Raw genomic sequence first — 26,745 nt, 5'->3', positions numbered from 1 at the left:
TAACTGTCCGGACATAGGTACTGTCCGATTCCAATAACTGGACATGTACCTATGTCCGGACATAACCCAAGTCCATTTACATAACACTTTATTTATTTAAGTTAATATTAGTCTCAAATACGCTTTTTAAATCGTAACATTATAATTTAATTGTAATCTTTAAATGCAATTAAATTATAATACTGTAATAAAAAAAGCATTTGAGATTAATAATAATAAATTTTGTGTAAGTGTCCGGACGTTTACCTTACTAATGATTTGATAAACACAAAACTTTGTGGCTAAATTTTTTTCACCCTGTATATTGTTACTATTTCTATTATTTAAAAAAATAGACTATACGCGAAGATGTGCGTAATTCTTTACTTCTTTAATTCTTCCTTCCTTTACTTATTAATATTGACGAATGTTACTGATATTAATTCTATATAAACTTTAGTTGTTGGAGAGAGAGTCTCGAATATGTTAAAGGATTTATCACGAAACTGATGTTCTTTTGTAAGGATTAACGTAACCGATAAGTTACGCAAGTTTTGGCAAGTTCATTGCGCGTTATTTTACCGGCGGCTTTTGCCTTTGACTGACAATAAAGCTAACACTCAGCTTACTGGCATCGCGAAGCCTCTCTTCACGCATCAGTATAATGGAAAAGTTATCGGAACGCTTTAGAACGGATCTTGAAAGTTACGGTAACAAATTCGTAAACGTTAACTCATCGGCTTCCTCTTTAGACGTCCTCAAAGCTAATAATGCATGATGATATTATCAGTTTTCATGTTCGAGAGAGAAAAGCTGATAAAAGAAAAATGCTTGCTGATGCTGAAACTACGCGAATATACGACTTCAGTTAATATCTTTAATTTCTAATTAACATTATATTACCTGATCTTGGACGTCATGGTTTTGGAAGCACTTGTACATAATTCCAAATTACTTTTGTAATTGTACAATTATTGAAGAAGAATAGGTTATATCGAATTGCTTTCGCTAAATTTCGAATACTAAATTAAAATATAGATTACTAGAACTCTTCAAACGTGTAGGTTGACTTATTATTAATTTATTAATTATCTTAAGGTAAATATCATGCTGCTTATTTTATACGGATCATTTTATCCGATTAACTTTACATGATTTGGCTTGCGTAAATCATTTTATTCGAGCATTATTGAAGAGCATTTCGAAGCGATGAATATGGAATATTGATGTTGGAATTAGCAAGCTCTTTTGCAATCTAATTAATGTGGTGTCTGTTTACAATACTGACCATATTTAGCGGACATAATTTCAACACATTACAATATGAATATACATGATCGTGCTGTTTTTCCAATAGTAAATTCTTTTAAAGATTTCCGATTCGATTGTCCGCAATAATTTTTCACAATTTCATTAGTAAAGAAAAATGCAGAAACGTTTTTAGCATTTCTACGGGTAAGACGGCCGATTCCTAATGAGGTCGGGATAGTTTATCGCGGAAGCACATCAGGAATTATGAATGCGGCCGTAAACGGCAGCCAACACTTTTCTCGTTGCAAGATGGCCGCAATGGGTATCGTGCAGCGGGCGCAACTCCCATTAAGCATCTCCAAGCTGCAAGTAGACCGGACTAACTGCGCCCCGCTCGACTTCTTACATTCTAATGAATATAAATATCGCCCTCTCGCTTCGTCTGAGCTGTTCTGCCTAGTCTCTCGCACCCCGTATAATTGTTTCCGTGGGAGAGCGTCTAGACTTTCAGATAAAGTTCCTATTATTTTACTAACAGCGCATCCCCATCGCTTCTCCGCCAGCGTCTCTAACAATCCTTCTCACCTCCCGCCCTTCCCTTCCGCTGCTAGCTTCCATATTCCGCTCTCCGAGCGGTCGAGAGCTCCGCTCGAAGTAAACTAAACTCTCTCCGCTCGATAAAATCTTCTGCGGCTTCACAAATTTTATTTATCGCATTCTAGAAGTGCTTGTTTAATACGTGCGTTCGAAAACGTATCGTTCGCCGAGAATCGATACGCGCTCTGCGCCTGCCACGCCCCCGCGTTTATTTTGACGAAATTCTTGTGAGCGGAACGTATTGTGTCCCAGAGTGGTCACACCGTCCAAAATTTGGGGAAAATCGTCAAGTCTAATGGGAATTCAACGAATCCCATTGAATTCTTGCCAACTGTATTGGAAATTTTATCACCTTGAATTTTTTATAACATTTTTATCACTTTAAATTCTTGGCGTAATTTCGGCTCTGATTTCTAGAATTTCTGCATTTTGGAATTCTTATTATACAAATTCTTTGTATAGATCTTTATTTGACTTGGTACTTTGCAGTTTCATTCTTCGAATCATTAATATTGTTTATTTCAGATTTTCGTATTTACAATCTATTTTCTTAAATACTTGGTATTTTCATAGATAGAAATTCTCTAATAATAAAATTTTAATTATTGGACTTTCCTCTTGTATAAGCATTTTTTATCTGTCTTTTACCGTCATGTATATGTGCAGCAAATAAGAACACTGAGTTGGTGCGAATGTAATTATGCCGCTATATTTTTATTACACAGCCATCAATATTGAAATATGATATCTGCAATTGCTACAATATTGAATGTCAAATGTGAAAAGCTGTTTTTAAGTGACAGCAAGCTAACGACGGCTTTAATCCGATTCTACTTTTTTGTACCCGATAACATAGCGGCGTTCATATTTCATTCCTTGTAGGAGCCAGCGACAGCCGGCATGTTATTAAAATATTTATATTCCAGTCGGAAATAGCTGTTCAACGCAAACATAATTCGCTGATGTTTGCATTATGCACGGATGCGGGTGCGCAGACCATCGTTGATCTCGGTGTACTATCTTCAATTAGTTGATGGAAGTGATACAAACCCTTTTTAGTTGACCATGGTTTAAACCTCACTTAACCCGCGTTAAATTACGCATTTCAATGTAGATTGTAAACGACGTCCGTCTTAATCTTCCGAGTGAGTCTCTTCGCTAGGATTACACGCCAGGATTGCAGGGATTGTTAGAGACCAGGATTCAGTAGACGAAAATTACAGGCAACGAGGTAGATGAAAATACGGAAGCGATGTGCTTCGTAGATCGCTTTAAGCGGTATTATGATAGCGTTGTCGTTGAGGTAATTATCGTTTGAGTGCGTACAGTTCTTAGAGAGATATTAAAATTATCTACTTTGCTATTATAAAGTTTTTGATATTGCACGATTAATACTTAGGTATTTATATAAATGTTTTTAACGTGTAAAACTTAAAGGCAATAATATCTGTTATTTTTTCATTAGAGAGAAATAGATTATCGAAAATCCCTTTCGCAAATTTGAAACTTTAAAATATGGAACTTTTGAAATATAAACCCGAGAAAATTAAGGAATTCTAAAATATACTTAAGAAGAAGAAAGATTAGTGTGTTTCAATCAAACTACACTACGCAAAAAAATTAACAGATGGTCCATTCTGCCCTCCAAAAATAGGTAATTTTCAACAGAATTAACTTTGCCAAAAATGATCAAAATGAGATTCAAAGAACACTTTATAGCTTGAAATTTCTACTTTTCAGATTGATATTTCAGATAACGGTTTGATTGATTTTTTACGAAGCTACATACAGATATAAATGGAAATCTGTCAGATCTTCAAATTTTTTACGAGCTTTGCAAAGTTCCATTGACGTGAATTAAAAATCGCACATAAATGTAGTTTCGAAAGGCTGAATCTTTATCTGACTATTGCCTATTTTTGAAGGACAGAATAGATAATCTTTTAATTTTTTAGTATATAGTGGATAAAAATTCCAAAAAGGATTGTGAAAGGTATTTCTAACTATGGACATTCAAAGTGTCGACAGCTTTTGAAATGTTTGAAATAAACATTCACGTATTCGGAAGTATCTTTCATGACGTAACAATGGGACTTGCTCGCGCGAGTTTAATCGATTGAGATAGTAGGTAATCGTGGCACTCGCGGTGGAGCTTCCGGCATGTAACAGGACATCGTAAGTCCTCTTAACATGACTCGCACAATGGCTGGCAGTAAGGCCGATGTGTTTCCATGACCGGGTCAGTTCCATAATACCACGCGGACGCGGCGCAGCAAGAGCCGACCGTGGGATGAATGTTACATGTGCATGCCACTCAGCAGATTGCAGTCGACTGAAGTGCAGTCAGATATGCCGCACAACGGTAGTAGCATCATCCTCGAATGGCGCGGACACTAGCGATGGCGCTCGTCGAAAATCTAAGCTACCCACATTGGCGTAACTGCGATAAACAATCGTACTTTAAAATTCCATTATCGGCCTTTTAATAAAACTCGATCTAAAAAAAAAATGTAATTTATATTAAAAAATATTTGTATAAAAATATTCAAAATTAATTATTAAATAAGCAATACAGATGTCAAAATATCGAAATCGCTTAAAGTGAGAATTAAGATACATTATCATAGATATCCAAAAGCCCACAAATTTCACTAAAGGTTAACAATTCCAACTATCCAAGGTACTAAAGTTTCACAGATTGAAATTTCCAAAGATTCAAAGTTCCAGAGTTTGAAAGTTCTAATGGCTGAAAGTTTCAAAGGTCCAGTGTTCTAAATATCTGAACTTTCGATGGGCAAATACTAAGACGGCGCCAATGTAAGGGTAGTTTCCCATCGTAAAAATGCCGAGCGGTCATCTATACATCCGTGGTAGGACGCAGTCGAAATAGTTAAATAGAGATAATGGACCGAAATGGGATTGGTTCCTCCTCGATGATACTGCTCATTCGGATTATGAAGATGGATGAAAGCAATCACACTCACCACAGACTATCTGTAACTTCGCATTTTCCCGAAACAAATCATGTTCTAAACATTCATTCTCTTCTCCATCTTTTTTCTGTCATTTTACATATTACTTCCGTTTCTGTCATAAATACGGAACGTAACTTGAAGATAATAAATTACTATCAGCAGTAGTTGATTGTTGCTCATATATAAATATAATTTTATTAAAAAAGATAATATATCCCCCCCCTCAGATTTATACAATTACAGATCGTTTCCTTACTTCAAAAGTAACGCAATTCAAAAATAAATTTCTCAAAAAGGGAAAAAATTATTTTTCAGTTTAATAGGAAATTATTGACTAATCGCAATAATAATGATAAAAATAATATGTCTAGAGAGAGAGAGAGAGAGAGAGAGAGAGAGAGAGAGAAGAGTTTTAGGAATATAATTTTTCAAGTAAAGGAACTATATATATATATATATTATATATAAATATATAAATTTAATCATTTCCTGCATTGCTCGAAAATATGTTTATATTATATAAATATAGTTATATTTATAATAATTAATGATAGTATTAATTACGAATATTAAAGACAGTAAAAATAACGTTCTATTTCAGCTGGAAATTCTAGAGTATTTCTTGAAATTGATGTTCTATTATTCACAATTGTGCATTGTCTTTAAAGAGGCAAACATTAGACATTGTATAAATCACAATAGGTCTAATCTCAACCCTAGCACAATTGAGATAAAGGTAAACAACAGTGAAACCACTACCATAGCACGGCGCAATGATTGAAACGCGGCATGGAGTAGCCATTACTTAGAGAGTATTTTCAGTCGGCGAGAGTAGCCGTTCTTCATTTAATTATTTTCTCCCGATATCTCACGGTCCTCTAAATCCATCTGTAAATTAAGTTGGCCACTGCCTCTCTGAAGAGGCGGCGCACTAAAGATTGCGGAAGCGAGGCTCACAGACACCTGCAACCCTCGCTTTGCACAAAGAGGTACAAAGGAAGGGCTTCCCCATTCTTTTTTAGCACGCGCCTCTCACCTTGGCGTTCAATTATCCATCAAGGGCAATGGAGTCACCGACTTCTCTCAACCGAGAACCTGCTTCTTAATGCGTTTCCGTGCTAGTCTCTACGCGGAACAATTTACGAGTGTTTTCTTCAAGAATGCATTTAACCTCGGAATGCTGGAATACCTAGCGTATTGTACTGTAAATTCGACATCTACAATTTTCCTTGTACAGCCTGTTTTTGCATACAGCCTGTTCAAAGACGATTGTATTTTTAATGCTGCATTCATCTGCGATAATTGAATTAGTTGTTTAGAAACTAGATAAGTCAATTGTCACGCATTTGAAAAAAATAACATTATGTTTCATTCAAGTTTCATTTGGAATCATTTAGGCCGGAATTCATAGTCACATACTATATAATTTTCAATCTTTAATTGAGAACATAATTAATTACAGATTCATATTTTGGATAATGTTTAACAGATCTCTGTTTTACAAATTTATGTTGGAAAAATTTGTTATCATATCGTAAGTCTCTAATCTTGGGTTATTAGCTCATTGAGTTATCAGCTCAAATTATAGATTCATCAAATGAAACTTTGATATAATTCATGCGAGTTTTTCAGTTTAACGTTTAGTTATATCTACAGCTAGATAGTAATTATTTAAAAAATGTCTAATTATTTAATAATTTATTATAGATGATTATATTATATGACTGAAGATGTGTTAGAAGAAGATGACAACATATTAAATGTTTGTAAAATACACTTTACGTACGTAAAGTTTATCATTCAAATAAATAATGATTAAAATTTACCATTCATCAATTAAATTGTAGAAATAATAAGTAATTCTCAAATCAGCATTTTATGAATTGAAGAATATTTGAAGATTATGATTCCTTGCGTAAAGGTTAAATATATAGATCGACGAATTTAATCTAACAATTGTAAGATGAAATTATGTGTCAAATAATGATGAAATGGATATCGGCCGAATTGAATCTCTTTGCATCTTGATTTCTTATGATACAAATAAGAAATTATTTTAGGCTTCCACATTAATTCTCGGAGAATGCCTTTATTTCAGTTTAACAAAGAGTTGTTTGTAATGTATTAATATAGTAGATATAATCGACGGCGTAATAGATACGATCGATAGCGCAATTTCAAAGGCACAATATCCCAAAGCAAAATTTTGGAATCGCTGGTATGTCGAAACATGATGTGGTAAATGATAATAGTTGCTCCGAATTTACGTTTCGGAATTTTTCATTGCAGTCATTCTTGATGAATGGAGCGTGGACACAATACGTAGCGTACTACGGTTTAACATATTTTATGTGATATATCGCGACGCCTTTTGCCACGAGGCCATTGATCGTTACGGTCACGGTATCCGTGCGATATTTCATACGTTTCGATGAGGTATTTTGAGATATAATCGTCGGAATCTGGAACCAGCAGCGATGCGATAAAAAGTCATAATACCCTCATTTATAATGGCCTCAGGACAAACGTACAATCTGCCAGCGACAAATCGATATACGCGCATTTTTGACCGTGTTAATTGGAAAACCAGTGACCCTAGAAACACGCGGAGAGATTCATACCTCGCTTCACCTCACCTCGCATACAGTTAGATTTGGTTAGTTTACGTTGGTTTATATTATGTTACGGGCAGATCAAATTCCAATTTCATCCGATCTAAAGAGCGGATAATCTCTAATTTCATAGGTCAAAATTCAAAATATTCAAAATAACAGAATTTAAAAAATTGAAGATTTCAAACGTTTCAGAAATAATTCAGACATTGATAAATTCAAGAAAGTCCAAATCCTAAGAATATTTAATGTTTTTGCTAGTATATTGTAATTAATTTCTAAATTGATGTATTTTTAAAATCATGTAACAATTAAAAAAATCCTGCTAATTTGATGTTTAAAGGAATACTCTTAAAGTATAAAAAGCTTTCGCGCGCTTTGGAAAAAATGAAAGAAATCTTAAACTCTCTCTTCCACCAAGCGAAAGCTCAAAATCAGAGTCTCCTAAAATCCAGATCTGCGTGGTATGTATGTATGTATAGTTGAGTCGGCACGCTCCAGCGCACAACTCGACTACGAGTAAACGTAAATGGCCGGAGGGAAACACTGTACAAGGGAAAAAGGGAAATACGCGAAGCTGAATGCGAGGGCGTAACGATGTAACGACTTTTGTGCGAGGAATGCGCGCGATATCCGTGACGAGCCTCGAGTGCGAGGAATCTCTACGGAATGCCCCGAGATATAGCAATATGCATATACGAAATGCAACTCGGGAGTTATGCATAGCATTAAATGTAAAGTGTAATATGCGAAAATGAGAGCCTTTTTAGCAGTGAGTTTTGATCATGATAATGGAATGTCGGTAATTCGTTGTAAATCGCGCCGACAATGAAGATTCGGTAATGTGAAAAAAATATGAAATTTACAGAAATAAATCACAACAATGGAGCACAATTTAGTCACGCAGCTATTTTTTGTTTCGGTAAAAACGGTTTTAATGGTGAATACATCCCTTTAAAATGTATCTCCTATTTTCAGAATAATATTAGCAAAAATATGAAAAATCTGGATTCTTTTTGAAGCGACGTTTTTCCCATGGAATCATTTTGTGCAAAATAAAATAGCTATGTAATTATGTTTGTAACGTATTTACATTTCTATAAAGTTTCGGATTTTTAGAATTTTTAATTTGTCAAATTTTTTGCAAAATATGGAAAGGAATTTAAATAGTAAGTTGGAAATGAGCGAATACCAACATTTTTTTAGAGATTATGAGTTCTACATACATATTTTCAATGATTTAAAAAAAAATTGTCAAGTTTAATAATTTTATATATGAAAACGTCAGTATTCTAAATATAGAAAACCAAATAAGATAAATAGCTCGTATTTTTTAAATATAGAAAACTTTAAGAGAGCTGTATCGGGAGCACACAAATTTTCACGCAGACAACCGCCACCAAAAACCACAGCGGATTCACGGCGGTTGCTTCCGTGGCGTCTAGACGGGTGATGTATTTGACCGGAAGTGAGGTCGATCGATTATAGTGGAGAATGTATAACGATTGACGTGCCGCGGTACATCGCTCAAGCGGATGTAACGGTATCGTGTCGTAATTTCGGAAAACGACGCTCGAGGCAATGCTACACTCGCTGCAGTAGAAATACAAACAGCGGGGACAAGGGGAGGGTATAATACAACCTCTCTCTCTCCCATTTCGAATTGCCAACTCTCCAGTCGCCTAACTCCCCCCCGCTCCCCCTCCCACCCTCTCATACCCTCCACCGGCTCCTCCGCGATAAATTATGTGCGTAGCCCGTGGGGTAAACTGCGACCTGTGGCAGGTATGCAGTAACGATCGGAGGAGTTAGATTTGGACGGCCACATTTCCAACCGAAGTTGCTTGATTTTGAGGGAAGCTTCATGATTATTGCAAATCGAAATTGTAATGTTGCCCGGGAACTTCATGATTATTGCAAAGCTGAATTATAATGTACCAAGGGAACTTCATAACTACTATAAATAAAAATTGTTTGTTTATGTTTTATAAAGTTCGGATAGATTTCTGAATTTTAATAAATTATTCTGAACATACGTTTTACATACAGATATGTATTATATTTATTTATTTATTATTTAACATTGCTTATCATTTATTTATAATAGTATAGTATATATATATATATATATGATATACTGTATGCAGATAAAAATAAAATAAATAAGAGAAAAAATCCAATTTTCGATCGAAACAACTCTTGGTGCTTTATAACAATGTTCGTATACAAATTTTTGTGTGTGTGTGTGTTGTGTGCGCGTATACATTTTTTTATAAATTACGCGCTGATTTGGTTTGTCGGGCAGTCGCAAACTGAAGCTGAAATATTAACATCTTAAATTAGATTGATTGTCGATTTAATAATGTTGCTATTGATGCTAACAGACATCTGAAAATCCTGCAAAGATACAGACATACAAGCATACGTATATATAAAATTTAATTTAAAAAATGGACACGTTTGCGAGATGAGTACAACTAGCTCAGCATTAAAGTAAAAAATTAGCTGCAAGGTCTAATTATGTTATGTCTTTTGTATAACAATATGATTATATATATAATGGTACATTTTACTCAACTGAATAATTACAGGTTATAATTAAAATTCTTTCTATAAAAATATTTCAAACCTTTTACAATGGAAATTTAGAAGCTTTTAAGCAATTTAAAGTTAAAGTAAAACCTCGCGGATGTCATGTTTAAATACTCAAAAATTCGTACTTTTACATCTCCTTTAATTTTTATTATATTCTCCTTTGAGGAGAGAAGTGAACCATAGGAACGTTTCAAACGTATGAGCATTAAAGATGAAAGTCGAAATTAATCTCTGCCGGGGTCAATACCGCATTACTGCGAATGCAGATAAATTCTTGAATAATAAAAGACTATTACTGATAATAGAAATGCAAGTTAATCGCGTTTCCAGCGGAAAGCTAAGCGTTACAGTATCGCGTTATTAAATGCAATAAAGCTTTTAGAGAACGCGTTTAAATGCATGAAGCGTAGGACTCGCAGGACTTATCCCGCGGAACCTAGCCAGGAGTCGCGGCTTATCCTGCGTGGCGGACAGGAAACGGGCAGGTTCTACCTCGCGTCTAGACATATTTACGCGCACCACGATAACCGGACTGTCCTTTTTAAAGCGAAGCTTAAAAGCTTTTCGGCCCGAGGAAGAAAAAGTCACACTACAGTGTGACCGCGACTTAAAACGAATACTAATACGCCATGGAAATGCCTCTAGATTTCTTCTTTTCCTCATCTCATATTGTATGCATATAATTTGTTTATGCCGTAAATATAGTGTTTATAAGCTGCGAAAAGCTGTACCGTTTGTGATGTATCGTATGATATAATAATCAGATATACACATTCTAATCCTCCGTCTGCAATCTGTTTTTACTGTTCTTCACGGAAAGTACGATTTTGCTAAAGTTAAAATATCTAAAAATTTAGCTAGATACAGATCTGAAAATTAATTTGTTTGAGCATAAAAATAATTATGTAGGAATTTCAAGCATGATAAGCAATGCTGCAAAAAGTTTTGACATTCTAGCAACCAGCTTGAGAGTAGTCCTACATAATTATTTTAACCCAACAAAATTCTATTCAAATCTGTATCTGACAAAATTTTTAGACACTTTAGCAAAACCGTTCTTTCTTTGTAGGCTTTCAAAAAATGTGAAAAACTTCGGAGTTACCTTCCAATATCTCTGTTATATTACCGAATAGGTTTTAATAAGATATTTTAAGAGGAGAAACCAGACTCTGCCCTGCTTCATTTTAAAGTTTAGGAGTGAAATTTTGTTTGTACCAAAAGACCACAGATTACGGGGAATTAAAACTGCCGCGCTTGTTGAATACGATTATTTTAATTGCGAGAAATGAAGATAATCGTATTCACGTATACAACAGCACATGAAGAGACACGTGTATATTTTACCTCTTGTCATAACCTCATGAATCTTTGAACAAGTACAATCATTGTTATTATCTTGAAGGAAGAGAGACGTGGACATCTTTATAGATGTTTTCTCATTACTTCAATTCTAGACTATGGCGTCGGACCAGATGCTGAGGATGTTTCGCATCCTGGAAAACGACTGCTACCATTACTCTTTGGACATTGATAAAAAGAACAGTCAACGGCTTGGAAATAAGACTGCTAACACAATTCTCACGCAATTCTTTTCATAATGAGAATAGAGGAGAATTAATGAGATTTAGTGTGAGTGACATTTATTATACCCTAATTTAATGAAACTTTTTTAATTTCTAATATCAAGTACGTAACTAAAAACTCCCAATTTTTTTCTACTCTAAATTTTTCAAATACTTTTGTATTAATTAAATCCATCGTTAAATTTGCTAAATTAATCGACATATATGTATAGTGTAACCTAATTGATATTCACGGATTAAGTGGACACGGACATTTTCTTTAACTACGCTGTGGAAAATTATTTATAACAAATGTTCTTTGCAATTTTAAGTTATGTAATCTTATTCTTATCTTCAAAACGAAAAAGTATCGTTCAATTACGTTAACTTTAAGCGAAAATATAAAAATGTAATAAATCCACGAATATCAATTAAGGAAATTTCGAAGTAGGGTTAATTACCTATACCAGTCTCGGTTGATTCTTTCCTGAGATGCGTTTTAAGTTTTTCCTTAATTGCAATGTTAAGCTCGTGAAGTAATCGTATACGTGCTAAAAAGCAGCGGCTAAACGTGTCCGAAGATGTGTTTATATTCCTCATATGCAGCTCCAAAAATTGTATCTGGCGGACAGTGGAAGAGGTTTCGTCACTGAAATCAGCGGTTATATTCTTCCTGACATACAATTCCGAAGACATGATAAAATGGAGACTAGAAGAATCGAAATAAAACAAACAAGGAGAGAAACTCATGTGGCTGCCGCGGGTGATCGTAAATATTTTTCTTGTTTATTTTTCCATCAATGCTATTATTCGCAAAATTGTCGACGGGTATACTGCTGTCGTCCAAACAAATGGCAAATTTTGTCTCAAGACCACCAAACGCACAATATCTCAGTTGCGGTAACCAATTTAAATCATAACAAAACAAAAACATAGTAAATAACAAGATCTCTTTTGAGTACTTTGGTTACTTTCCTATTATAAAAGAAATAATTTAACATATTGTCAGAAAGTTGAAAATATTCTGTTAAATAATAAATAATATTTTGTTATACAATAATTTTGAAGTTTATTATTGCTGTCTAAAAATATTTTAGATATTAAGAGAATATTGATTTTGGCTTTTTGTTATTCATTTGCAATTCACAATCGATAAGTATATAGAACTACAACCAAAGTTTCGGTCTTTTATAATAAAGATCGTCCATTTGCATAAAAAGACATACATTACTAAAATAATATTTTCAAATTTTTACGGTATAAAACTTTTTCTAGATAATCTATACTTTATGTGAGGATTTAGGATAGAATTCTGTGTGTTTATAATTTCATGTGCCATGTAATACAAAAGCGTTTGAAAAATTGAAACACACATATACATAAAATATAAAATAAAATATTTTATGTCAAGGTATATGGTATGTGTATAAAATTATAAATAAGAGACTATCGTGGAATTATAAATCGTCTGAAGTGTGCTCTAGACATAATTTATCAAGTGTCACTGACCTCGATAGATTTAGAGAAGAAAAAGAAAGAGTGATTTTGAATTTTCCAGTTGAATTCATTACGGGCGGTCGATAAACGTGAACGTTTATGGGGAGTAACACATGTGAGAGGGTCATCGTTCCGTCATTCTATCTGCCACAGACGCTCTGCGTGTACATTGGAATACGTGTACTACGGATTGAATAACGTCGTCCACGATAATGGAAGGCTTTGCCAAACCATGTATCTACAATACCGCACTATCGGTATCGAACACTCGGATCTCTCACGGTACCGTGGTCTTCTCGAAAAGCCAGAAAGAGCGCGAAATCCCACTAATCACAGGATTTAACAACTCGATCGCTCTACGGATTAGGCACGGTGTATAAACTCGGATTTCGCAACATCTGAGATTTCTAAAAGAGAGAGAAGAGAACATGATAGATAAAAAATGTACTTTGTGTGGAAAATAGTTATCGATAAACTCTATCGTTTTTAACATCAAAAGCAACGTTGGAATATTTTGTAATAAAACAATCCGTCTATTTTGTTTTATTCCTATAAGTAAATCTATATTATAATGTAGAAGCAATTAATAGAGGATTCATGTAGAGATATACCTTTATTTTATTCTTATGTTATATAAATGGATTATTTCTATATTTAAAAAATTATTTTTAATCGTATTGTGTGAAGAAATATTTAACAAATGCATTTATACGATCACAATAAAAGTGATAAAAAAATCACGATTTTTAGGTTCACGTACAATTTTAAATTATAAATTAAAAATTGTTTTTAGTAGTTGTATTATGTATGTAGAAATATTTAATAAATACATTTATATAACGATAAAAAGTTGATAAAAAAATTTGATTTTAGGTTTAGGTACAATTTCAAATTGATTCATGTTTCTGACAATTATTGTTTTAGCAACATTATTATTTTGTTCATTTTGACGCTCTAATCACACAAGTAAAGACTAGAGATATGTCAAAATTAAGCGTAACAAGGTAGTAGTCAAGAAGCTTCTCGGGTTTGCCTCGGAGATAAAACGAAAGAAAGCAGAGAGGCTCACGGTCGGTACATGTCCCGTCGTTCCTCCAATTTCCGGCGTTCAGCCGGCAGCTCGCGCGATTTTGCGAAACGGCCGCGTCGCAAAAAATTCCCGACACGACTCCGCACTTTGCCCGAGCGAGACGAATATACCGATTTACGGGACTGCGGGAATTCCCGTCGCTTGTGACCGAAGATGGCTGGTGATATAACAGCCAGGGATTTCGTTGAGAAGTTGAAGTACAGAATGATGGAAAAATAACTCACATGACACACACAACACATATAGACGATTCTCTTTCTACATACACACGTTTCGAGATATGTATAAATCTTAAAATATCTTAAATTAATCTTATAAATAATATTAAAATTACTTTTATAAACTAGGCTTATATCTATTTCATCAAACCTAAAATTGTGATCGTGATTCAATTATTACGTGATACAATACTTAAAATTTAAAAACCTTTTGTTTTATTCAATTTTAAGTAAAAAGTAAAAATTAATGAACTTTAATGTTTATCCTTTCTTTTAAGATTCCAATTGTTTTAATAGCAACAATACAGAATGTCAACAACCTGCAAAGTCGGCTGATGCCCTGCTGGAAATCAAGGGATCGACATTGTAATTTAATGGAAACGAAAAAATAAATAAAAGAACATCACTTGGCTAGAGATGATTAAAGATGGCGTGCTTTCGCGGGCTTGAGCGTATTGATTTGCAAGGACTTGTGTGAAAATCTTACGAATAATGACGTTTCCACCCCCGAACAAAATAATGTTTGTGCCGACATCTGTACAGGGTTGTAGCAACCGATATTGTCAGGAGTTTCCTGTGAACTTCGCAAGATGGCGAAGGCTGACACATTTTCCACCCTTCGTATCGTGGGGTGGTTTACCACCCCGTCTTTCTCATCATTCGTAAAAGAAGCTGTTTCCATGTCATAGGCGGAGAAGGGAGTGGGAGAAGAGTATCGGTCGATCTTTAGGGAGATTTTCGTTGATTTACAGCGCCATTATCGATGCGGCGTTCGCTCGCGTCAACCGGTTTCTCGGGGCATATGGAGACGCCGTAAAAGGGCTGTAAATCCATTATTTACACGAACATGCGAACCAACGGAGGAAGGTTGCTCTTCGAGGCACTGTGAGTTACGAGATCGACGTTTCTGCGCACCGCGACGCCTCGTAAATATTTATCTCGTGCCAGCCAGAAGCAACACACCAATAAAACTGATTACGCCGCTCGATAAAAACCGTTCGTATATCGAGAATTGATTTGTTCGTGGCGCTTTTCTCCTAATCTGGATTTGAACTACCTATTTTAACATGAAGAGTTTAGATTAATCTTCCAATATATACAATTTATCTTTAATTAATCTTTAATTAATTTAATTCCAATAAAAAATATTTTCCAAATTAAAAGATTATGAGAGTACAGTACAGCATTAATTATTGCGCACATATTTTCAACTATGTATTCAACTTATGTATTATATATAATTTATATTTGAATGCTTTGTTTTTAATTATCCAAAATATTTTGTATATTCCTTTATATACGTATCTTCAAAAGTATTTGACTGATTTTAGCAGTTTGGCAAAGTCTGCTGTTGCTGTTGATATTATTATTATTATTACTGTTATTATTACAAACTTATTCCGTTTCAATATATTTTTTATTTCTGATAAACAATATTTGGAACATGCATTAAGAAATTGATCTACGTTATCCTATTTATACACGTTTATTCGATCTATTACAATCATATGTCTACGTTCATTATTTTCTATTTGTAATTGAAAACTCTATCTATACATATATATTTGATTTGAAAAACTATCTTAGTCATTTCTTAGAGAAAAACGAAAATGCATTTCGTATAGACGGCCTTTATAAACGTTTTGAGCAAGTTACGAGCGTGTGTGTGCTTTTTTACAGCGAAAAATACACCATCGTTCGGGTGGAGGAATGGTTTTCCTTTTATTAGGATATAGCTTCACGCGAAGTGATTTATAGCGGTAGCAGCTCCGTTGCACGCGCGCGAATCGCGCGCTCACGTGACGCAAGATGAAAATATCTCCGCGCATGTGATTCGCGATCCATCAATTTTATGCAGAACGCATCGATCGATCTGCCTTTCAATTTTCATGTAAATTTTGCGACGATCGCGTGCCCCTGTCGCTTTCTCTTGTTCTCCTGGCGCTTGTTTCGGCTCGAGATCGTTATGATGTATAGGACCCAGGAGAGACGCGAGCGTGGACGCGATTGTGCAGCGCAACTATCGCAGTGTTCCTTATAAAGGAGAAATGAGAATATTTGTGCCCGTTACAATGTCGCTTCTGTTCCATAAATATCATGATATGCGTATAATGTCTTTCGATATGCAAGACTTTTGCGTAAAAAAGCGCATATTTATAAAACTTAATTATAGAGAAAACGAAAGTGTTGATCATCTCCATAACATATAGTAATAGAGTGAAGTTATATTAATGGAAAGAATGATTTTGTGAAAAAAAAGATTTTTTTAAAGAGAAAACTCAAGCATGATGAAATGCTACAAAAGTTTTGATATATTCTAACAATTCCAGTTTGAGTTCTATATACTATAACATAATTATTTTAATCCAACAAAATGATTTTCAGATCTGTATCTAGCTAAATTTTATAAATACCTCAGCAAAACCATTCTTTTCGTATATATTATAAATTTGTTTAAAGAAAAAAACAAGCGTGTACATTATTTAACATTTTAATGCAGCTTTATTATATTTTTAAATATTTTGTTCTACTTATTTTAAATTCACATTCATTAACTATTCTCCAACATATTCTAGAGGCTCTTAAGTATTACTAAATCGATATTCACATCGTGAGATATATGGGACGAGTTGTCGATGTCAGAAGGGAGGCAAGAAGATTCGGTAGGGAGAATGTCGCGATCGAGTGTCTTGATTTATCGAGGTGTATCGAGTACGCGCCAGCCATTCTATCGAGCGTTTCGGAGGAAATAGGAGATACGTTAGTTCGACGAACGGTCGTCGGTGATAATTGAAACCGTTAATTAAATCTCGGGATAAGCGTCGTGGCTAAATGAGTTTTTAGATCGCCGCTTCTCGAAGTCGCCAAGGGATGAAATCTCTGCCATTTCATTCCCGATGTAGCCTGCCACGTAAATGATATTTATATCTCTTGAATCTCTTATATCGCTTTATCTCATTCAAGAAACATTATTTGAAATACCTTGAAATATTTGGAAAACTCAAAATACTTAACAAATATGGATTTACTTTTATAATAGTTTTTTTTTAGAAAATAAGTATTAACTTCAGAAAAATATAAATTAAGTTTTAAACAATTGAAATGTACAGTAATCTGTTCTCTAACTAATAAATATTGACACTTCGTATTACTGACAATCGCGTTTGATCTACTGGTGTTTTATTATCGTATTCGGAGGAGGAATGATTTACTTACAATCAGTGACAAATTCGATATTCAAATGTCAGCAGAAAGTTTGGCAGAACGGATTTTCCGATAAATCTTACAGAAGACTGTCGTCCTAGTCTAATTTGCGGATCGCGTGCTAAAAGGAAACTACGTCGGTCGAAGGATAGGGATGGCGAAGAATTTATAGTTACCCTAATATCGAAAACTCACTGTGTGAATAGTTTTCAAGGGGGATGATATAAATTTTGGGACTAATCCTGTGCTTCCATTTTCACGAACAAACTCCGACGATAATTTTTCGCCTGATGTAAATCAGAGATCCTCAAGGAGCGTTCCAGAGGATCCGAAAACTTCTTAAATACAAATAAAAAATTTTACCATCGCTGAAGAGGGTAAATTATTGTCGATCGCTAAAGAATAATGCTGTAATGAAGATTTTATTCTTATTTGCTAATTAATATAAAAAATCTTCGAAAAATAGCTGAAAAATTTGTTAATTAAATAATTAAAGACGTACTGCAACAACGAGCTAACGTATCGGAATATTGGTGAAAATGAATGAGTGACATAGAGTATTCATTTTTCTCATTTTTACAAAATGTAGGTTACTGTTGCCATAAGGTTTTCATTTCTAAATGTCAATAACGAAGAGAGCACAAATTACATTTGCATAAATATTTAAACACAAATATTAAAATGGTTGTGAGATATTTAATTTCTCTTTCTCGTTTCAGGTCAGAAAAATCTGAGAAAGTATCCGGTTATGATGTTCATCCACGGTGAAAGCTTTGAGTGGAACAGTGGTAATCCTTACGATGGCACTATATTAGCGGCTTACGGCAACATTGTTTTGGTTACAATTAATTTTCGACTTGGTATCCTAGGTAAAAAAACATAAATTTTTTTATCCAATAATAAAATAAGGTTATGAGAATTATAAAATAAAAAGAAGTAAAAAAGTCTATATGATGAGCCAATGCAGTTAACAATGAGCGAATTATATTTATAAATAATTACGTACAAAAGTGTAAGTACATGCAAATCACATACGTTTTGATCTCGTTTTGAGTCTTCACATTATCAATGAGCAGTTTATTGGTAGTGTGAGGTAGTAATTAAGTTTTGATCGAATCTTTCATCCACTTCCATCTACATTCTGTTAACGTCTTGGTCGGCTGGTCAGCACCTTTTTAAAGAGTTAGTGTATGCTTTTGTATGTATTTATTTGTAAAAGAATTTTAAATTTTTAACTCTCTCTACCCTTTTCAACTTCAATTATCTTAACATAATGACTTTATAGAAGATTTGATAGAAACTTAATTACCGCCTCACATTACCAATAGACGCTGAAAAGAATTCTAATTGGGGTTAAAATGTATTTGACTTATATATATTTGTGTTTTTGTACGTAATTATTTATAAATGTACACAATAATTTACACATACTGTTAATTACTTTGGCTCATACAGGCTTTTCTTATTTCAAAAATTGTTTAAAGAACCGTGATAGATACAAAGATCGTTGCAGCACGAATCGATGACTCATCTTTGTTGCTCTTATCTATAAACAGCAAAGAGTTATCGATCGATCCACCAAGCGGAAAAGTACTAACGCCTAATATACTTTAACTGTATACCGTGTCGTATAAATAACTTCGTTACGGTTTGTCGTTTACCAAGGCTGCCTGCTTCGCAAACTTCCTATCTAAATTTTTATCGCTTCGAGCTTTTCAATATTGGACTTTGCTTTCAAAGAAAGTTTACCGAGGTCACGATACAAGGCAGTAGATTTATCACGTCACCGGAAGTGTAAATGATGCTTTTCACTATATCATCTTAATCACAAACAACTATTTTAAACTAAAAAGAAAAGCTGTCTTGTGCACTTGTAAAATTTGCGGAGGTAACATAGATGTAACATGAAGTTTTATCTTTTGGATTGCTCGATTCAGTTAAAACATTATAAAAATATTCGTATTCATACGGGCAATTTAACAACAATGAGGTCGTGCTAGATTGCGACATGGTACTTTCTGGTATGAAAAAACGTTAAATTATTCCGTGTATTATCCAGGTGTGCACTTTTCTCATTGTTACTTAAAAAAAAAGTATATAACTGATGTAGTAATAGTATATATTTCTCTCCCGTTGCACGAGGGCGGTCATGCGAAAGCGTCATTATTCAAAAAGTTCGTTAAAAACTGCCATCCAGAAGTGTGGTGCATCGCGGCACCTGCAATCCGAAATTGTCGTGTACCGTAGTCGTCCTGAAGGGGTTAACAGCGAAATTCCGGCAATCCCTTCTCGCGAGATGACAGCGACGGCGCGATGCAAATAGACGAGCTCATGGTGCGCACGTGTACGCGGGTGTGAGTACATTCGGTATATCTGGTAAGTGGAGTGGTTGGCGGGAGAAAAAAAGAGGCGGACGCGAAACCATAATCATAAATTAGGTTAAAGTGCTGGGGAAGCGCTTAGTAGCCCCAACCCGCTCTAGGCGGCCGTGGAGTTAGCCCGTGAGGAGCCTGCGGATAGCTTCTACCCGCCCTGCCATGCCGCCACCATGTCCGCCCTGCGCAAAACAGGGGAAAAATATGGTCCCGAGCGCGAAGCGGCTGCCGAGCAAAAACAGCTCTGGTGATCGCGTTACCGCGCGAAAGTGCTTCATGTTTAAGCACGAGGGGAAGAATTTTGCATCTCCGTGGAGCTAATTAATTGGGACACTGAATACACGAGTCCCCGGGGATCTTGAAACCTGGATTCCCAGTTATTTGAGATCTCCAATAAGAAACAAAAAAAAGAGAGGTGTGTCTCAGAAGCTTTCAAGTTGTCGAGAGGTGGATATTTATGGGATTTATTTTAATGAGCTTTTCTTCTTTCTTTCACGGATTCTTGGATTTTCAGTTCTAACAGGTCTTACCGTTGAAAAATTTAAAGATACACTCTTGGACCATCGTTCCTTAATGCGCAAGTTTATAGTCCCTTGACTTTTTAGATTCTTAATTAGTTCACGAAATTCTCATTTGTTATCTATTTAAGTTTTATGCTTCTAGTGATTAGAAGTATAAAACTTTTAAACAAATATAACAAGTGACAATTTCTTAAACTATCTAGTGCATAGGTTTTGAAATCTCAAGCTTTCAAGGTTTATCTCATATTCTTAATTTCTTCATTTTTTCTAAAACGTTTTCCTTTTTCAATTTTTATAAATAATGAATTAATTATTTAGGTATTTATTCGTGTAGTAAATGCAAGACTTTTACTGTAGGTTTCCTGAGACCTGGAATTAGAGACGATACAGCAAGCAATTTCGGACTGTTAGATCAAATAGCGGCATTACTTTGGTTAAGGGAAAACATTGCGGAGTTTGGCGGCGACCCTAATAGCGTTACTTTGGTCGGCCACGGAACTGGAGCTATCTTTGCTAATCTACTTCTAATCAGTCCAGTTGCCAACAAAAAAGGTAAATAGGAACAGAAGTTTGTATATTATATCACATTAACATAATCACATTTTTGTCTTATTCTCTCCTATAAAGTCTTTCTTTCTTAATGTTGTTTTCTATGGTTCAGTTTTCATTTCTTATTTTATCGTCTTATCAATTTCTACAAGTCGTCCAGAAAAAAGTTTAACATTCACTAGTTTGCAACAATACTCTCTCGCAAGAACTAAAGGACTATATGCAATCCGAGTTAATCCTTCTCCTCGTTGTAATTGGAAACATTATCCATAGTCATAGGAGCGTACAGTGATCGTATATAGGGATCACGATTTCCGAGTCGGCAAGGGATAATCATGGGATTAATTGAAGGAATCAAGCCGAGAGAGATAGGCATACGTGTACCTGTATTAAATGCAATACATGTGTACGGTCGAAACAATATTCGATCGGTATACTTTCGAATGAATGATTCATTGATCTTGAGAGAATTTATGGAATTTGTGATTAAAATTTTGAAAGTGAGAGAACATTTATCAATAAAATATTGAATAATAATTATTTGAAATATAGTGCAAAGAACTATTTAGATAATTATTGAATTATTGAAGCATTTTGCTTTACACGTTTCAATTACTGGATATGAGTATGATATAATCATGATATAACTATCAGGTCACCATATTACCAGTGAATAGTCGTTTATTCAGATCTCAACGACTTCAATTACTTCCTTCAAGTTTTCCTCATCTTTTCCGATTCGTAAGAACTTGCATTGTGATATTTCCGAGTTTGACAAGGGACTAAGAATCGGTAGTCTATACGTGTTCAATGGCAAGCATACATCGACCATGAGCACTCAAGCACTTTCGAGTACTCGGCGGTGCTCAGCAGGGTCAGCGAGAACGAGCAAAAGCAAGAAAGAAGATGTCGACCATTTTTCACCCGACCGACTCGCAATGGCGGTCGGGAAAAGGAACTTTTCTCTTCCGGCCAGGCGCACAATGCCACCACGTCCGGCCAATAATTATATTGTGCAATGAAAAATAACCGGACTTAATATTTTACACGTCGAGACAGAAATGCCCGTGCCATGCCGAGGGTTCTCAAAAATATTGGTGCCATTTTATATTAATAGCTGCACTCCTTCCTTATCCACACATGACGTAAATATAATCATTTGTTAAACCACAGTTGGAAAATTAAAAATTCAACATTGTTATTGTCAAGGAAAAAAGTTTTTATATAACAAGTTATTTAAATATCATTGATGATTTCATAAATTTCTTCTTCAATTAGGTTTAAGTATCTTTAAAACTATTCATACGTCAAGAGTATTTTCAAATATCGGATTAAAAAAGAAATTAATTTTTAATGGCCAATTTTTCTTTTCTATGTGCTAACATTTTAATAAAATTTGAGAACTGCTGAGCGCGATATTAAATAGCTAAGTTATTAATCAATGACATCTTTATTTTGTTGGTGCAGGATTGTTCAAACGGGCTATTCTGATGTCAGGGTCGGCAATGAGCGCGGACGCCATCGGCAAGGCGCCATTGCAAATTACCAAGCAGGTAAAGAAAGACGCCACTGCATAATAGTCGCCAATAAAAACGCGAGATGAGGATTGATGCGCTTGGATTTCAGTTTCGCGGAATGACAAATTGCTACATGCGGCATCTATTATCATTAATTCCACGATTGACTTAATTTTGGAATTTGAAAGACCTCTCATTTTTCTATTTTTTCCCAAGTTCATAAAAATTAGATGCTTAGATGCTTGAAACGTCGAATCTGCATTTTGTTGTGAAGAATTCGCATCCTAATTCCTTAATTTCAATTTAAAATACTTTTTAAAGCGTTTTACAAATAAATTTTCAGATTATAGAGTGACTTATCTTCATGAATTATGATATTCGTAATGTATGAATGTGTCTAAAACTTTTGGAATTTTAGATGTTTGAAATCGCAACTCTTAAGAAATTCTTATTCTTTCGTTTTATCTTTTATTTTTTGTTTTCGTTGTATATATAATTCATGATATTTAGATTTCAACTTTTTTTCTAACGTTGAGCTTTTTATTTATACATGTCTATGTAAGTTTTGTCATATTATGAATTCTAGATCTTCGAATTCTGAATTGTTTGAATTCTGAATCTCTTGTGAATCACCATAAATTGAAAAAATTCCGAAATTTAAAAACATTTCTGATGAAACCGCCGTTTATCATAGTTTTTACATGGTAACGTATGTTTCACAAACGACGGCGCCGTGTTTCTGCTTTACTCGCGATTTGAATTCGACGGAAAGACATATCGTTGCTCGTCACGGCGAAGAATCGTTATACACAGTTACATCGATGCCGAGGGTACAGGGTCGTTGGCCGCGTTCATTGCGCTCGTGAGCAATGGCGGGGATCGTTTTTCAGGTGGCGCACGCTCTCAACTGTCCCACCACCAGCGACAGCGAATTGGCGCTCTGCTTGCGCAACCAGGACGTAGACAGGCTGCTGCACGTGAAAATCCACAAGCCGAAATACGTGCCGGCCTACGCACCGTTGATCGACCGGGCCGTCATCCCTGACAAGCCGCTCAATTTAATGGAGAACGCCCAGCTCTTCGGCAGGTACAATTTGGAATTTTTCTATTGAATAATATAGGAAACGAACCTGATCTAATAATCCTTATACATAGATGTTAATCTTAATCTGTTATTATATACAAAAAATAATAAATTACAAAAACTGAAAAACCGTTTGCGAGATATAGATGGACTGTGAAAAATATTTATCTAATTTACCGATGACCATTACTAATATTTATTATGATTAATGAATTTTTGGATATGCTTGTTCCTTTAAGTATAAAAGGATTAAAATTTTTAAAGTAAATCATCTATTTGCATTTAACAAATTAAAAATAACAAATTGTACGTATTGTTTTTAGGTTTGATCTGATGTACGGTGTAACAGAATCCGAGAAATTTCACATCCTGCCACCAGTTGCTTTGTTACACGGCGTGCTTGATGGACAACGGGATGAAATCCTGCGAGACCATGCCAAAGTAAATTTACTCATGTGTTGAGTTCGTTTATCCCAATATGAAGCAATTCTTGTTCAATTTATTTTCCTTCCTTCTTATTGAATTTATCTTAAGACATTCTCTTTTCTATGACTTCAAATTTCCAAATCTTTACATTCTTCGCTCATTCTTCTTCTTCTGTCCTTCATCTCCTTAATCCTCAGGTTCTCCATTCCAGATTTGAAATTGCCAGGGTTGGCAAACGTTACTTTTCAGTTACTTTGTCGTTACTTTTTGTAGTAAACAATTTGATGACGATGTTGCAATTTTTTATGACGGTAACGCTAATTAACTAAACGCTAAGGTTGTACTAAGGTTAGAAAAGTCACTTTGAAAAGTAACTTGTCACTATTAAGCGTTACACTGAAAAAGTTATAACGAATACCGCGTAACGTTATGCGTAACGTTACTCGTTAATAAAAAGTAACGCATTAAACATGTAATTATCTAGTTGAAATTTTTACTTACTAATAAATTACTTAATAATAAATAATAATAATAATTCGAGCAACGTGTATCTCATCGGAATATTTATGAAATGTTTCCCGTATCATTCCGGCTAATCAATCATTCGTAAATTATATATGTATATTACAAATATATATATATATATATTTATATAAAATGCGTTACTTGCCAACCCTGGAAATTGCTGTATTTTATTTATTATGAGAGTAATTAGCACTTAATTTTGCTCGTATATTTTTATTTCGATTTTTGAGTGATGGGGTGTTAACTTGACAGAGGTGAAATATCTCTTCAGGCGACGCACGAGCTGGAGCCGGAGTTGATCCTGTCGAAGGTGTTGGAACAATATGGCGACTTTTCGAGTGGATTCACGAAAGAGTACGCTATGAAGAATCGAGACATGGTGCTGGAGGCACTCTCCGATAGCGGCACCGTGGCGCCGTTAATAATGACTGCCAATTTGCATTCAAGGGCGTACCCGAAGAGCTACATGTACGTCTTCTCGCATCCGAAAGCTATGCAAGACTACTCTGGCGTAAGTAGGTCTCGACGATACAACGAAGATCGATTATCATGGCTCAGACGCCCCTCGACAAAGCGGGACCCGACATGGAGCGGGAAAAATGTTGCACGTAACATCAATGGGCGAGGAAAGGATATGTAGAGGAGTAAGGGGGAAAAGGATAGTCTGGCGGGGATGATGAGTTAAAGTGCACTTCCTTCAACGCTCCAATTCATGCAGTTTCATGCAACGTTGTTATTCCATGACGCGGAGTGTTGCTCCTGAAAACGGAGGGAATTTTTCATCGCTGTACTTTATCGGTGAATCTGAAATGGGGAATTTACTTTTTCTAATTCTCTAACCGCAAAAGAGAAGAGATAGTACAAGAAAGAGAAGAGAAGTGGAAAGAAAGATATACGTTATGGTTTTCCATAAGAAGCGTAAGAGTGTTGATTGTTCAGAGAGAAACAAGCTAAGTGTTGGAGAGATTTCAGAAAAATAGAATTTTCTTTTTTCGATCAAATTTACGAGCAATTTTGCAATTAGAAGATGATATTTCAAGAATTGTATCTTCAATAATAAGCCACTATTAAATAATTTAAAGTTTATATAAATTGTTTATTTTAAAATCTAAAATTTTCATTCTAATGTACTGGCAACTATCAGTACTCTTATTACAATGTCTCTTACTTCAATTTCTTATTTTTTATTTACCTTGAATTTATTTTCACAATTTAATCTTAATATAATTTATATTTAATCAATACGTTTTGTTACAAAGTACAAAGACTTAAAAATTTACTAACATATTATTGTATCAAACAAATAATATTTCTAACAAGTTATAAAGTTGTTAAAGTTTACAATAATGAAAATAGTAACAGCAACGGTTTTCAATCAAATTAAAGAAAAATCAACTCTTAAAGAAAAACCAACTCCAAAGTCGATAAACTGGCGAAAGATAGGGCGAAATTTTTGGGATATTTGACATAGTTAGCGCATTGTATTCATTGTGTTCTAGGTTTCTTAGTTCGGAAGGGACGAGTTGTGACCTAGTGGTGGCCATTGTGTTCGCACAGTTTCTCTCGCCGAGATAAAAATCCGAGCTGCGAACCCATTTGGATTTCGGCCAACTATTTTTATCGCCGTTGCGTACGCCGGCAACAACCTCGCCATGCGGTAACCGAGAATATCGCTAAATTGAATATACCTCCGGGTACAACGTACATCCTCACGTCAACAAGGATATTAGATTTTAAATCTGCAAATAGCGATTCGCAGTGTGCATCATTTCCATGTCAAGTTACGTCAATCCCTCTCTTTTTCTATCTCAATTTCTCTCTGCTCTCCCTTACTCTTTTTCTATCCTTTTCTCTCTTGTATACGTTCGAGCTCGATGAATTTTAATTTTCACTCGTTCTCGTAAATTCCACCCTTTATTGAACTTTACAAATTGACGTGTTTGTAAATACGCTCAGTTTATCGCGCTAAAAATAATTACTATTGCGATAAATCTGAGAACTTGTGCCCAGGAAATTTCATTCGAAAATTGTTGGTAGGATTGACGATGAGAGAGTTTAAACTCGAAATAAACTTTAATTTAGCGGGTAAATTAATTAAAAATAGATGGTTAGCTACAAACATAATGTAACACACACATACACACACGTACGCACACGCACGCACACGC

The 26,745-nt window shown here is 34.9% G+C and overlaps 1 protein-coding gene across 1 annotated transcript in view; it reads left to right on the top strand.

Annotated features, from left to right (window-relative positions):
• The window catches only part of LOC108726095 (uncharacterized), a 51,759-nt gene that overhangs the window by 14,892 nt on the left and 10,122 nt on the right, over positions 1 to 26,745 (top strand). The window contains exons 3-8 of the mRNA XM_018453472.1: positions 18,300 to 18,449; positions 20,834 to 21,028; positions 22,493 to 22,578; positions 23,433 to 23,629; positions 23,950 to 24,067; positions 24,849 to 25,088. Of these exons, the coding sequence (XP_018308974.1) occupies positions 18,300 to 18,449; positions 20,834 to 21,028; positions 22,493 to 22,578; positions 23,433 to 23,629; positions 23,950 to 24,067; positions 24,849 to 25,088 (986 nt within the window). The remainder of the gene's footprint in view (positions 1 to 18,299; positions 18,450 to 20,833; positions 21,029 to 22,492; positions 22,579 to 23,432; positions 23,630 to 23,949; positions 24,068 to 24,848; positions 25,089 to 26,745) is intronic.

Source organism: Mycetomoellerius zeteki, unplaced genomic scaffold, assembly GCF_001594055.1.
Source record: "Mycetomoellerius zeteki isolate Tzet28-1 unplaced genomic scaffold, Tzet1.0 scaffold386, whole genome shotgun sequence".
Taxonomy (NCBI): Eukaryota; Metazoa; Arthropoda; class Insecta; order Hymenoptera; family Formicidae; genus Mycetomoellerius; species Mycetomoellerius zeteki.
This window is presented reverse-complemented; position numbering and strand designations above follow the sequence as displayed.